Source organism: Phyllostomus hastatus, unplaced genomic scaffold (assembly GCF_019186645.2).
Source record: "Phyllostomus hastatus isolate PE091 unplaced genomic scaffold, TTU_PhHast_1.1 phas_contig_58, whole genome shotgun sequence".
Lineage (NCBI taxonomy): Eukaryota > Metazoa > Chordata > Mammalia > Chiroptera > Phyllostomidae > Phyllostomus > Phyllostomus hastatus.
The window spans coordinates 39,234,512-39,248,247 of record NW_025333916.1 but is presented as its reverse complement, the minus strand read 5'-3'; the positions used below and the strand labels follow the sequence as shown (position 1 = coordinate 39,248,247).

At 37.4% G+C, this 13,736-nt stretch overlaps 1 protein-coding gene across 2 annotated transcripts in view; it reads right to left on the bottom strand.

The window, feature by feature from the left end:
• Positions 1 to 13,736, bottom strand: part of MARCHF6 (membrane associated ring-CH-type finger 6) — a 69,547-nt gene that overhangs the window by 36,400 nt on the left and 19,411 nt on the right. For both annotated transcript variants that reach the window (XR_006786729.1, XM_045847833.1), the window contains exons 5-7: positions 7,214 to 7,286; positions 2,873 to 3,041; positions 1,197 to 1,386 (exon numbers count right to left, since the gene is read on the bottom strand). Coding sequence is in view for 1 of the 2 variants with exons in the window: in XM_045847833.1 (XP_045703789.1) it covers positions 1,197 to 1,386; positions 2,873 to 3,041; positions 7,214 to 7,286 (432 nt within the window). In the remaining variant the exon portion in view is untranslated. The remainder of the gene's footprint in view (positions 1 to 1,196; positions 1,387 to 2,872; positions 3,042 to 7,213; positions 7,287 to 13,736) is intronic.

Genomic DNA, 13,736 nt, shown 5'->3' with positions numbered 1-13,736 from the left:
AATATTTTTAAAGACAGGAGAGCAATCTGAATCTATGTGCAGCAAGAATGACAGAAGGAAGACCAGTCAGGAGCTAATGCATTAGACTGAGACAGAAATGGTAAGACAGGACTAGGGTAGCAGTAGGCTGCACTCTCGGTCTTTGAACCAATTTTGGCCTCTCCCTGGCAAAGGCCCTGTTACATAACACACTTCTCATCCTTCAGGTCACTGCTCAAATAAGAGTTACTCTGAGCTACTGGGACATCTTATCTATATACGTCTCTCCCAGTAGCATCCTCAGAGCAATCTGCACAATATTTATCACAACGTGTAATGATAAACTTGCTCACTTGGATATTCATCACTAGACCAGAAACTCCATGAAGGCAGCCCCTGGTGTTTGAGTGCCTGGCATACAGGAACACTCAGATATTGGCAATACCGGGCGGGCCCAGAGACAATGCAGTGCTTTACAGGAAAACTCTGGGTAGGAATAGAAAAAAGGAGGCACTGAGCTACTAACAGCTGACTGAGGGAGGGGCCTAGTCTCAGATCTCCTTTTACACTATAGAGTTACACTGCTAGAAAAGGAGAAATTGGTTTCTTTGGATGGCATATAACCTACAGTGTACACTTCGAAAGTTCTTCTTTGATATTAAAAGTACTGAATAGAATGGTAAAAGAATAAGATGAATCTGTTGTCAAATTCCTTCTTAAAAAAACTAGGAACTATACCAACTTACAAATAATTTCTTCTTATCCATTCTACACAAGTCCTGCCGAAGTAAGATTTTTTTTTTAGAGATTTTATTTATTTATTTTTAGAGAGATGGGAAGGGAAGGAAAAAGAAAGGAAGAAACACATCGATGTGTGGTTGCCTCCCATGCCCTTCCAACTGGTGACCTGGCCTACAACCCAGGCCTGTGTCCTGACTGGGAATCAAACCAGTGACCCTTTGGTTCACAGGTCCACGCTCAATCCACTGAGCTACACCAGGCAAGGCTAAAGATTTTAAAACACAAAATGAGCCCTGCTTCATAGAAAAAAAAAATGTATATCCATACACACAAGTTTGCCAAAATAAAGTAAAAACAGGTTAAAACACAATTTTAAACCCACTGAATTTTGAAAACTCCAATCCTTCTCCCCATGACAGTTTGGGAATGGACTCATGGTGGAGAAGGAGGGGTAAGAACAAGCCAGCAGCCATTACCCTGGGCCCCATTGTTGGCTTCCGCTGCATCTTCCCCGCCTGCCTCATCTTCCTCCTCATTCTCCTCCTCCTCCTCTTCTGCCTGATCATCCTGGGCATCTGGGTTTTCCCCCACCACCACATTCTCAGCTGGTGGGTTGGCAGGCTGGTCAGGGGCAACATTTTCAGCACCATTTCCTCCTGCTGGAGCCTAAAATGACAGAAGAGCCCAGACATTTAGCTAACTAGCCTCAGTTTTGCTTTATTTCCAAATCAAGCTCTCCCTTCTAAAAAAATTCAAACTAGCAAACACACACAAACTTAAAATTAAAAAAAAAACACCTACCTCTCAATGTCATTTTTTTCTAAATGTATCTTATTTTGGATCAACTTGATATATAAGGACATAAACTCACTTCACAGTGTATATATCCATTCAGTATAATTTAGGGACTACCATTTCATAAAGCATTACAAATAACAGGTTAACAATCTGACTACTCTGAATATATCATTCCATACACAATACTTATTTAGAAGATAACTCCTATATTTAATGACCACCTCAAGGATGAAAACATATTTATTTATGGATCTATTTGTTTATACACAAAGAGATATAAAACTTCATTCTCAGTTAACAGTTAAACACTTGAGAAAACAGCTCTGTAAGTAAACCTGTCCATACAGACTTTATCAGTTCCCATATGCATCTCCCTCTGGCTCTTCCTGAGTGCAACTACCTACCAAACAAAAACATAGTTGTAGTTAATTAAGACACTCAACTCCCATTAAACTAATGGAGATTTAAAAAGAGCAACATTAAATGCTTCAAAATATGAGGTACAATTATGCAAGTATTAACAGTAAATAAGAACAGTATCCTTTCTTTATAGTTCCATTTTTTATATGTATGATTTTCAAAGGAGAAGCTATACTCTTACCTAATTCTATAGAGAAAACAATATGGCAGAATTTGATGAAATCAATCTGCACACTGACAAAACCAAGTCATTTCATGCAAAACTAAGTTGTTAATTTTCATTCTGAGTATCTTACAGTCAATTTTTTCATAACAAAATTTTATGAAGTATAGATTGTTTTCGTATGTAAATAGCTAATTTTTTGACATTTTCAACCCCATCATTTCTCAGCAAGCAAAATACTAAAAATAACTTATGTTCTCCTTCTCTTCTTAATGCCTCTAAGCAAATGCTTTAGCATCTAAGCATATCATCTCTCACAAAGAAAAAGTAAAACTGAACACCATTGTTATAGTGTCCCAATGTTTCTACTTTTGGTAATGTCCCAGCTGGGAACAGCAAAGACAAGGCATTTTACATACAAAGAAACTGATGAACAAAGAGGGTAAGTTGCCTCCTTAGTGTTACATAGCATGTCAGAAGCATGTGGAAGAAGTTGTCTTAACTTCCAAGCCAGCATTAAGCAGTTAAACCAGGCAAAGGCCACGAAAGAGTACTTCAGTATACCTCTGGTATGCTCCCAATCTTGCTAGAAAATTAAGAGTCCAAATCACAGCAGCTTTTTTCCCCCCATATTTCCCTTCACCTTCTCACAAACCCTTTCACTATTCTGCTTTGCAATGAGGACCATAGGAGTCAAGGATTTGGGTCGTATAAGGTGATAATTCTCATATCTTGCCCTAATAAGATGAACTCAAGGGTGAGGGGAGTTACCTCATTTTGGTGGTGTCCAGCAGCATTGAAGGGCGGAGCAGCATGTTCCAACCAAATCGGTGCTCCCCCGTGGACAATCTGCTCTCGCAACCACACCAAGCTGATGAATGCGCACAATGTGCACGTCACCACAAAACAACCCTGCAAACAATCTGCCAATAAATTGTCCCTAGTAAAAAATAAAAAAATTACATGAAATTACTGCAAAGAACACCTAAGAAAACCAAAGAAACCAAAGCAACATTTCATTTTAAACTAAAATCTCAGAAAAACAGCCAGAAAACTCATAATTTTCTGGGTGAAATCAGTTTCTCAAAAAAATTTTATTTTTGAGGATGATGAAAATCTATCTATCTTATAAGCTGGCCAAATTTACTTATTTATATATATTTTTTTAGTATAGGTGTTTATATTACAGCAGGCAAAGAATAATATCAGAACCAAACAGACATGAGCTATCCATTGACTGACGGAACATGGCTTAGAAACAAGAAGGTGGCAAGCAAAAACCCCAAAGCACCCAAAACTAGACAAAGTCCAAGAATGTATGTAATTTACTAAAGATTAATTTCTGCTCAACCCTACGAATTTCCTCGTCCTTATTTTATACGCAAAATTTAACAAATGTGGTTAGCTGATACCTGAGCCTATACAAATGAAGAAATTCAGCAAACCAGAAAGGTGGGAAAGCACCCCCAGAAAGGCCTAATGACAACATAAGGAAAGGAGGCTAAAAACTATTCAGTATGCACATGTATGAGAGAAGTCTGTAACACACTTAGAAAGCAGATTCAATTTTAATCTAACTGCCAAGTACACCAAAAGTATACAGGGTCCAGTAGAAGTAATACGTGCTTGAGTGTAGTTGGTAGGGTAATAATGCTGGTGTAACAATTTATAGTTTTAATTTGAACATTTCACCTTAAGTGTCATATGGTGTGCCTGAGTGTGATATTGTGTCACAGAATTACATGCTTATGATTTTCTAATGAAAGATTTTATAATAAAAACAGGGGCTTTATTTGTGCCAGACCTTGTATTATAATAGTTCAACAAGTTCAGATATACAAAGTCTGGTTCCCTTATAATCACACATGAAAGTATATGGAGTATTATGATACTGAAGAGCTCTTTTTTCTTTTCCTCTCTGAAGGAGCTTATCCTTCCCTAGTCTATGCCTGATTTCAGAATAATTCAAGAATAACTCAAGAATCTTGGTAGTCTTTGGAAATCCACTGTCATAAAGGAATGACTTTATGCCTCCATGGAAAACCTAAGGAAGGGTCAATTTGGGATACCTTGGAGTAGCAGCTCCAAACTTAACTGATGTGGCCATTATTATCTGGAATCTTAAGAGCAATCAAAAGAAGAATCTTAATACTCCCTTTCTAAAGAACCCTCCAAACCATTAAAACTTTGATAGTCTGGACTAAATTACCCCTTTCTTTACTCCTTCCCTGTCCTCAGCAATAAGAATAACAACTGCTGTTGATTTTAAATGACAAACTTTGTAGAGTCCTTTTCCCTCACAACTTGAGTCTGGGCTGGTTTTGTGAATTGCCTAGACAAAAGGTTATGTTGCCCATGTTCGAGAGCCTAGAAAAGAACTTGCTAACTTCCACTCTCACCCTTTTAGAGTATTGCCCTGAGACATGACATAAAAAAGCGCCACTAGCCTTCTGGAATGAGAGACTACATGAAGGAGAACCAAGGCATGGCAGCTAGGGCCATCTTAGTTGTCCAACCCTAGTGAAACACATGAGTAGCTAAGGCAAACCCAACTGATTAGATGAACTGACCAACTGAGCCCAGCCCAATTTGCTGACCACCAGAATCATGAGCAAATGGCTATGGTTTTAAGCCACTAAGTTTTAGGGATGGTATATCTTGAAGAAAGTTAACCAATATGCTGTGCTCTGAGATGACCTGAAGAACTGGGCTACAGAATATGTAGCAGCTGCTATGTTATTTAAAATTTTTTACAATAATAATTTTTTTAAAATTTTAAAGAAATTTAAAGTAAAATTTCAAAAGTAAAATACTACCATAGAGAAAATGAAACAATTACTCAGAAAAAAAAGTGGCTCAACCCTTCAAATTGTAAAAGGCAGCATGGGATTATAAAACCAAACCATGTTTACAATTTCTTTCAACTAATCTCACCATGCCTCTAGCATTCCTCCCATGGGAATGAGTAGTCTCATAAAGGCAATTCAGGAGGCCCACTAACCAACCAGATCAGAGAGAAAAGGGGCATCTGCCAACTTAAGTGAGCTTCCGTGGTAATTTTGCTATACATTAACCTAATGCCCAAAATTTGCACACAGTGTTTACATGTACACATATACCCCTGCTTTATTAAGCAACACAAATGGAAACTCAAGTCACCATTTTTAGACAACTGAGATATTGACTTGCTACTACAATATATTCTCAAAACTACAATATTTGGATTTTTAACCCTGAACAAAATGGAACAAGACTGCCCTCTTTGAAATGTTTTATAGATGTTAAAATACAACTTCCACATGTTCGATTCCCAATCAGGGTACATGCCTGGGTTGCAGGCCATGGCCCCCTGCAACCACACATTGATGTTTCTCTCTCTCTCTCTCTCTCTTTCTCCGTCCCTTCCCTCTCTAAAAATAAATAAAATCTTAAAAAAAATACAACTTCCATAACTCTCAGCAGTCACCCTTGCTTTTTTCTAACCACCCTTGCTACTTCTGATATGCATCTTTGTTTTATATACAACTCCTAGATGAAAGCCAGAGATGAATTATGTCATATACACAAAGATTCAATGAATAACATCTGAGCCATTTAAGACTGATTTTTCTGGCTTCTAGACTAAGACTGTGTATGGCCGAGATAAAAAATATAATGTCTAGAAACAGGAATGTTGTCCAATTTGTTTCTATTGCATCACTTCACAGAAGGTCTATACTTTTATACAAAGGGTTATTTTCTTACACCATTTCTAACCTTTAAAGTGTGTCAAATTACTGATTCTCCTTTTTGTCATAGCCAATTAGTGCCCTAATTTCAAGGCCCCTGTCCACTTCTAAATATTACTTAATTAAAGCTGTTCTTCAATAATGAAAACAAAAAAAATTCTAATATAAATAAGGTTGAAATTCAAAACCTTTTATGTTGTCTGCTCCCTACACTGTCATAGAAACAAATGTAACGCAACTCACCCATTCTATCCAAAAAGAGATACAAGCAGCCAGTAAATGTGTTGCAGATACAGGTAATGTTTCTAATAAGTATTTTCCACCATGATCAAAATAACACAGACACAAAAGACTAAAAAGATCTCTTCCTCAATTTCTGTCCTGTGAGAAATGTAACAGACTCTCCTGTCTCTTCTGTTGCCATGTGGCTAGCTTACTTTGATGGTGCTATACTCTGAATGCTTCTGATCCACAAAAGAGTCTATCACTGCTCTTTGCCTTTACTGACATAGGGATCAGAACACTAAGGGCAACTGGGCACAAAAGATTTAGCAAATTTGGTATAATCTTCTGCAGGCTTAATAATCTAATGACCTTGATACAGTCAATCATTTACAGCATTTCTAATTCCGACATCCATAATAAATAAAACACAACCTTGGCTGGTGTGGCTCAGTGGAATAAGTGCCAGCCTGAGAACCAAAGGGTTCCTGGTTCAATTCCCAGTCAGGGCACATGCCTGTGTTGCAGGCCAAGTCCCCAGTATGGGGGAGCACACGAGGGGCAGCACACGAGAGGCAACCACACATTGATGTTTCTCTCCTCCTCTTTCTCCCTCCCTTCCCCTCTCTAAAAATAAATTCTTAAAAAAGTTTTAAAAAAACTAGATTGTTTAAAAATAAACAAACACAAATATCTTTCCCAAGAAATGCAATTACAATGCTTAACTTCAAATTGAGATACAGAAAAAAACGAGTGAACAAATTTTTAGAGTTCATCCTCAAATAATCATAAGGAACATTTAAAAAATAAATTTGAATTCAAATGTTTATACTGTTAAAAACACATTTAAATTAACTTACCATGTGAATATAGTAGTATATATCCTACATTACATGACAGCCTATTTAACAAGCTGTCTCACTATTACAAAACAGTCCTTTAAGACAGGTATGTTTTAAAACAAACAGCATGTGTGTGTGTGCATGTGAGAGAGAGAAGGAGGTGTTTCTACTGTACCTATAACTATTAAAATAAGATATAAAAATTATTATTTGACCTCAGAACAGAATAACTTTTCAAATTAAAACAAATACACAGAAGAAAAACAAGCACCATCTACATATATAATGTAGCCTTCCACCATCACAAGGTTCATACTTACGTGGACAGCATATCCAGAGGCAGTGTCAGTAGCGAGCTCACGGAGCCAGTAAACAAGCACTTGTAGATGCGGCCTACCAAAAAAGAGCACAATAGCACACAGTCACAACTCCTGTCATGAATCACACAGTTAGTTGCTTATAGGGAACCTATCTGCATGGCAGTGGTGAATATAGCCCAGCCCCTGATTCAGAAAAATGATGGGGAGTGAGTCAGCACACAGGAACCGGGCCCACAGATGGGTTTTCCCATGGGGAATCAGGTCTGCATTGTACCTAAGCTGCTTTAAGGTTTGCTTTTTGCTAAAACTCCCTCACCCTGAATCGAGGCAGCAAATATTTACTCCACATCTTTAAAATAACTTCTTAAAGTCTGTGCTAACCTCCCAAGTATGGAGTGGTAACTAGTTCAACCACTTTTTTCCTTGCATCTGCAACATCCCTTTCTTTGAAGTATTAGCAACATTCTTTCCTTTGTTATCTGTAAAAGGTCATCACCTAAAGCGAACCTGTGCATAGTAAATGAGGACCATCCTAGACATAATGTGCCCAGAAAAGCAATAAAAGCTTGTCCAGGCAGATAGGGGCCCTCTCTCACTCAGAGAGTGGACATGCTGTCCCTTTTCTCCAGAGGCTTCTACAGTTCTTGTGAATTTGTTTGTTGCAGCCACAACACACAGACCCTGCTGGCTGGAGTCTGCACCAGTTGCTCATCTGAACAGAGGTGAAGTAACATCATTAATGCCACTGAAATAAACATTTAGTCTTTGCAAGGCTAAGTCTCAAAAAACTAAACTTTTTAAAAATAGTCAAGCATAAAAATACTAACAGTGAAGAGTAAGTTACACAAATATATTTAAAGTTTAGATTTTAGATTCCCTTGCTTGTTTTTATTGAAAGCTTAAATTTCTGAAAAGACAAAAAAATCTAAAGTACAGATACCTCCAAAAACAATATAGAGAATTTTTTTAACCTAGAATTCTAAAATTCCTTGAGTCTGGCTCATGAAATTAAAGGGTTTCAGTTTTGGAAGTACAGATTTTTTATTAAGAGGACTTCTCAACAGAGTATATGCTCCAATGCCATGAGCAGCAAACTAACAACTATTTTTTAAAACCACAGACACAAGGGTCCTCAAAAAGAGAAAATCTTAAATCTGACTATGAAGGGAAAAGCAAAGGTATAGGTGAATGCACAGCCATCATCCCCTTACTCTCTCAGTCAGAAAAGGCAGGAATAGATTTGGAAGTGGGGGCAAAGAGGAACAGTTGAAATTTTCTGTAAAACCAGAATTTGTATATTAGTTTAAACTTTCCCTATAGCCTTGCATCAGAAATTTTCAGTAACTTCAATGGCACTTTTCAAAAGCCAAGTCAAAATTTTCTGTAATGTATTATTTACATGTGTATATAAGTATTCAAAGCAAGTACACCTGTAACAAAGTAAAACTGATGACAAACTACATGTCTGCAGATAGGAAAATGAATTCATAAATGATAGGCTTCCTTATTACAGAATTCTATGCATTCATTAAAAAATAAGGTAGCTCAACATGTACCTACATGGAAAGACAGCCAGGATACATTGCTAACTTAAAGAAAAAATATTACAGAATATGTACTTGTGTACATATGTACATATGTATATGTATATGTAGTTTAGATTTTGATTGTGTATGTATAAACAAGTCACAACAGAAATCAAGCTTCTTAACTGTGTTACTCTAATCCTCTTAAATCCTAACTTAATTTTTGATTACTTGATCTACTGGTTTCAGAAAGGTGTTTAGTCTTCCACTATGACTGTGGATGTTTTACATGTCTGTATCTATGTGTGTGTGTGTGTGTGTGTGTGTGTGTATAGATACATACACACATATATTTATATATAAATGTGTGTATATATCTATACACATATGTACATGTATATATACAAATATATAAATATAATTGTGCTATTTATATATAAATATAATTAATTGTGTTATTACAGTTTTCCCAATTTTTCCCCCTTTACCCCCTTCTACCCAGCATCCCATACTCCCTCTGGCAATCCAACCCCCTGAGTTCATGTCCATGGGTCATACATGTAAGTTCTTTGGCTACTCCATTTCCTATAGTGTTCTTAACATTACCCCTCTGCCTATTCTGTTACAACCAATTTGTGCTTCTTAATCCCTGCACCTTTGCCCTCATTCACTCCCTCTCCACTCCCAACTGGTAACCATCCAAATGACCTCCATATCTATGATTCTGTTTCTGTTCTGCTTGTTTGCTTGGTTTGTTTTTTAGATTCAATTGTTGATAGTTGTGAATTTATTGCCATTTTAATGCCCATATTTTTAATCATTTTTCTTAAATTAAGTCCCTTTAACATTTCATATAATAATGGCTTGGTGATGATGAACCCCTTTCGTTTTACCTTGTCTGGGAAGCACTTGATCTGCCCTTCCATTCTAAATGATAGCTTTGATGGATAGAGTAATCTAGGTTGTAGGTACTTGCTTTTCATCCCTTTGAATACTTCTTGCCAGTCCCTTCTAGCCTGCAAAGTTTCTCTTGAAAAATCAGCCGACAGTCTTAATGGGAACTACTTTGTAGGTAACTCTCTGCTTTTCTCTTGCTGCTGTTAATATTCTCTCGTTATCTTTAACCTTTGGCATTTTTTTTTAAAGATTTTATTCATCCATTTTTAGGGAGGGAAGGGAGGGGAGAGAGAGAGAGAAAGAGAGAGAAACATCAGTGTGCGGTTGCTGGGGGTTATGGCCTGCAACCCAAGAATGTACCCTGGCTGGGAATCGAACCTGGGACACTTTAGTTCCCAGCCCGCACTCAATCCACTGAGCTACGCCAGCCAGGGTAACCTTTGGCATTTTTAATTATGATGTGTCATGGTGTGGTCCAATTTGCATCCACTTTATTTGGGACTCTCTGTGCTTCCTGGACTTGTATGTCTATTTCCTTCACCAAATTAGGGAATTTTTCTTTCATTATTTTTTCAAAGAAGTTTTCAATTTCTTGCTCTTTCTATTCCTCCTTCTAGCACCCCTATGATGTGAATGTTGGTATGTTTGAAGTTGCCCCAGAGGCTCCTTACCCTATCCTTGTTTTTTTGGATTCTTTTTTCTTCCTTTTGTTCTGATTGTTTTTTTCTGATCTGATTCTCAGCTTCATTCACTCCATTTTTGAGCCCCTGTAAATTTTTCTTTATTTCACTTAGTGTCATCTTCCTTTCTGATTGGATCATTTTTATGCTGCTGAAGTACCCATCGAGTTCCTTGAGCATCCTAATAACCAGTGTTTTGAACTCTGCATCTGATATACTGCCCATCTTTACTTGTTTAGTTCTTTTTCTGGAGTTTTGATTTGTTCTTTCATTTGGGCCCTATTTCTTGGTCTCCTCATTTTGGCAGCCTCCCTGTGTCTGTTTCTATATATTAGGTAGAAGTGCTTTGATTTCCTGTCTTAGTAGCATGGCCTAATGTAGAAAGGCCACCATTAACCACTTGGGCAGGCCTGTAAGTTGGATGGAGCAGAGCCTTATTAGTTCATCCAGGGCAGGGCAACTCCTTTCAACCAGGTTGATGGAGTCTTGGATATGCTACCACTGCTCTGCATGTGGGAAGGCTCAGAAAAGGAACAATGGCCACTACCTGAACTCTGAGTTTTGTCTGGGAGGAAGCTATCCCCTCCCTCTCCCCCTCATGCCAGACACTTTAGTTTCTCCTCTTATGCCACTGGTGCCCTTCCAGCTGCTGCCTCAGTGCTAGAGCCTAGAGGTGGTGAGTCTGAGTAACTCTGTTGCAGGCCCTTTAAGAAGAGATGCCTGAGAATCCCAGTTTCTTCCACTGCCCCAATCCCCACTGGTTTTTACAGCCAGAAGTTATGGGGACTTACCTTCATGACACCAGAACCCTGGTCTGGGTGGTCTGGTGTGGGGCTGGGATCCCTTGCTCCCTAGATATTCCTCCCAATTTTTATCCACCACACATGAGTGTGGGACCAGCTACTTCCATGTCTCCAAGTCTCCACCCCTGCTACCCATCTGAATGAATGTGACTTCTTTAATTCCTTGACTGTTTGACTTCCACACAGCTCCATTTTCTGATGGTTCTGAGTGACAGTGGTTTTGTAGTTTAGTTGTAATTTTTGCTGAGGTTGTGTGAGGAGGTGAGCCATGTTTACCTACACCTCCATCTTGATCAGAAGTCCTGATTTACATGTTTATTAAGTCCTGTTTTCTGGTACATAAAAGTTCTTAAGTCTTATTTTATTAGAGAACTATATCTTTTATTTATATGAAATATAAGGTTTTTCCCCATTTAAAGCTTTTCATCTTAAATGTATCTAGCTAATTAATACTCTCCCTGCATTTTGTTAGCATTTGCTAACAAATCCCTCTAGCATCAATTTGGGCTGATCTGTACATAATTATCACTTGTAATGGAACACTTTTAAATGTATACAATTGTGAGGTGCTATCTCACATAAGAGAAATCTAAACTCTTATGATCATAAATGCTGCAATCTTATCCTTTCCTCTCTTTTACTTCCTTCCCTCTGCCCTCTCTTCCTGTCTTTCCTGTCTTTTGTTGGACTTTACATATATTACTTATTGTTTTCTACTCCCACTCTGGAGAATAAAAAGTGATCTTCTTATTTCTATTCTTCTAGCAGTTACCTTTAAGTTTTGTTTTGTTATTTTTATTACAGTAAAATTTACATAAACCTTAAGTACATGCTTGGGTAAATTCTTATATACTGTGTTTTGCTGTGTATAATGCACACTTTTGTGCCCATATTTTTTAGGGAAAAATAAGGATTGCGCACTATACAAGTGTAATACTAATTCCATATCTATATAGATGATTTTAATTATTTTATTTATGCTTATGTGTTAGAAGTGTGACTCTAAAAAGCAATAACAATATCTGTATGCAAAATAATACCTGGAATACGAGAATCAGTTTTGTTTCTAAATATAAATAATTGAATAAAAAAATTAAAACAAAAGATATTTTTCCTGAAAGTTTGAGCCAAAAACGTGGGTGCATATTATACTCAGGAGAGCATTATACACAGCAAAATACAGTATGTATATATCTAGACAACTGCCACCCAGATCAAGATATTCAAGATTTCTAGTTCCTAGCTCAGTGGATTGAGCACGGGCTGCGAACCAAAGTGTTGCAGGTTCAATTCCCAGTCAGGGTACATGCCTGGGTTGCAGGCCATGACCCCCAGCAACTGCATATTGATGTTTCTCTCTCTCTCTTTCTCCCTCCCTTCTCTCTCTAAAAATAAATAAATAAAATCTTTAAAAAAAAAAAAAAGATTTCTAGTTCCTCAGAAGGCTTCCTCAAGCACCTTCCCAGTCATTATCTCTGGCAAGAGGTAACCTGATCTCTATCACCATAAACCAGTTTGGCCTATTTTTAAATTTCACATAAATGCAATAATACAATCCATACTCTTTTTGTGCCTGGCTTCTTTTTCTCAAAGAAGTAAAATTCATCCATGCTATTCCATGTCACAACACTAAGCTGTTTTTCACTGCTATGTAATAGTATTCCACTGTATTGGATAAATCACAGTGTATCCCTTCTACTATTGTTGGTAGGCATTTGGGTGGTCCCAGTTTTAAACTACTACTGGCAAAGCTGCTATGATAATTCTTATATATGCATCTTTTTGCAGATACAAAGCTCTCAGTTCTGTTAGCTATATTTCCAGGAATGGCTGCATCATAAAGTAGTTGTGGTATTTAGCATTGACAGATACCACCAGTTTTCCAAAGCAGTTATATCATACATACTCCCACCATCAATGCACACATGTTCCAGACGCTTCACATCCTAAGAACCACCGGGCATCATCCTGTCTTTTAATTTCAGCCATTCCTGTTGAGTATGTAGCAGATCTTGTACATTTCCCTGATGACCAACAATGATGAGCACCTTTCCTTGTGTTTATTGGCTATTTAGATAATCTTCCCAGAAACACCTACTCAAATCTTCTGTCCACTTTTTAACTGGGTAGCCTTCTTTCTTACTGATTTACAGGAGTTCTTTATGAACTCTAGATACAAGTCCTTTGTTGGGTATGTGTAATGTAAATATTTTCTCTCTGTGGCATGCCGTTCTCTCATAAGAGTATCTCAGCATGAAGAAAGTTCTTAATTTTAATTAAAGTCCAATTTATCAGTATTTTCTTTTATGGCAATTCTACATTGTTTTAAAAGATTTTGGTTTTACACATTTAGGCTAATGATGCATCTCAAATTAGTTTTTGTGTGAGGTATGATATAATGATATGGTTCATTTCCCCCATATGGCCATCCAAATGATGCTATATCATTTACTGAAAACATCATCTTTTCCACTGAACTGTGGTAGCACCTATTGTTAATCAAGTAACAATGCAGGTGTGGATCTAGTTCTGGACTCTATTTGGTTACCTCTATACTTGTAACACATAGTTACACTGTATTTTTCCTATCTACTTCTAGCCCATCTCCCACAAATAA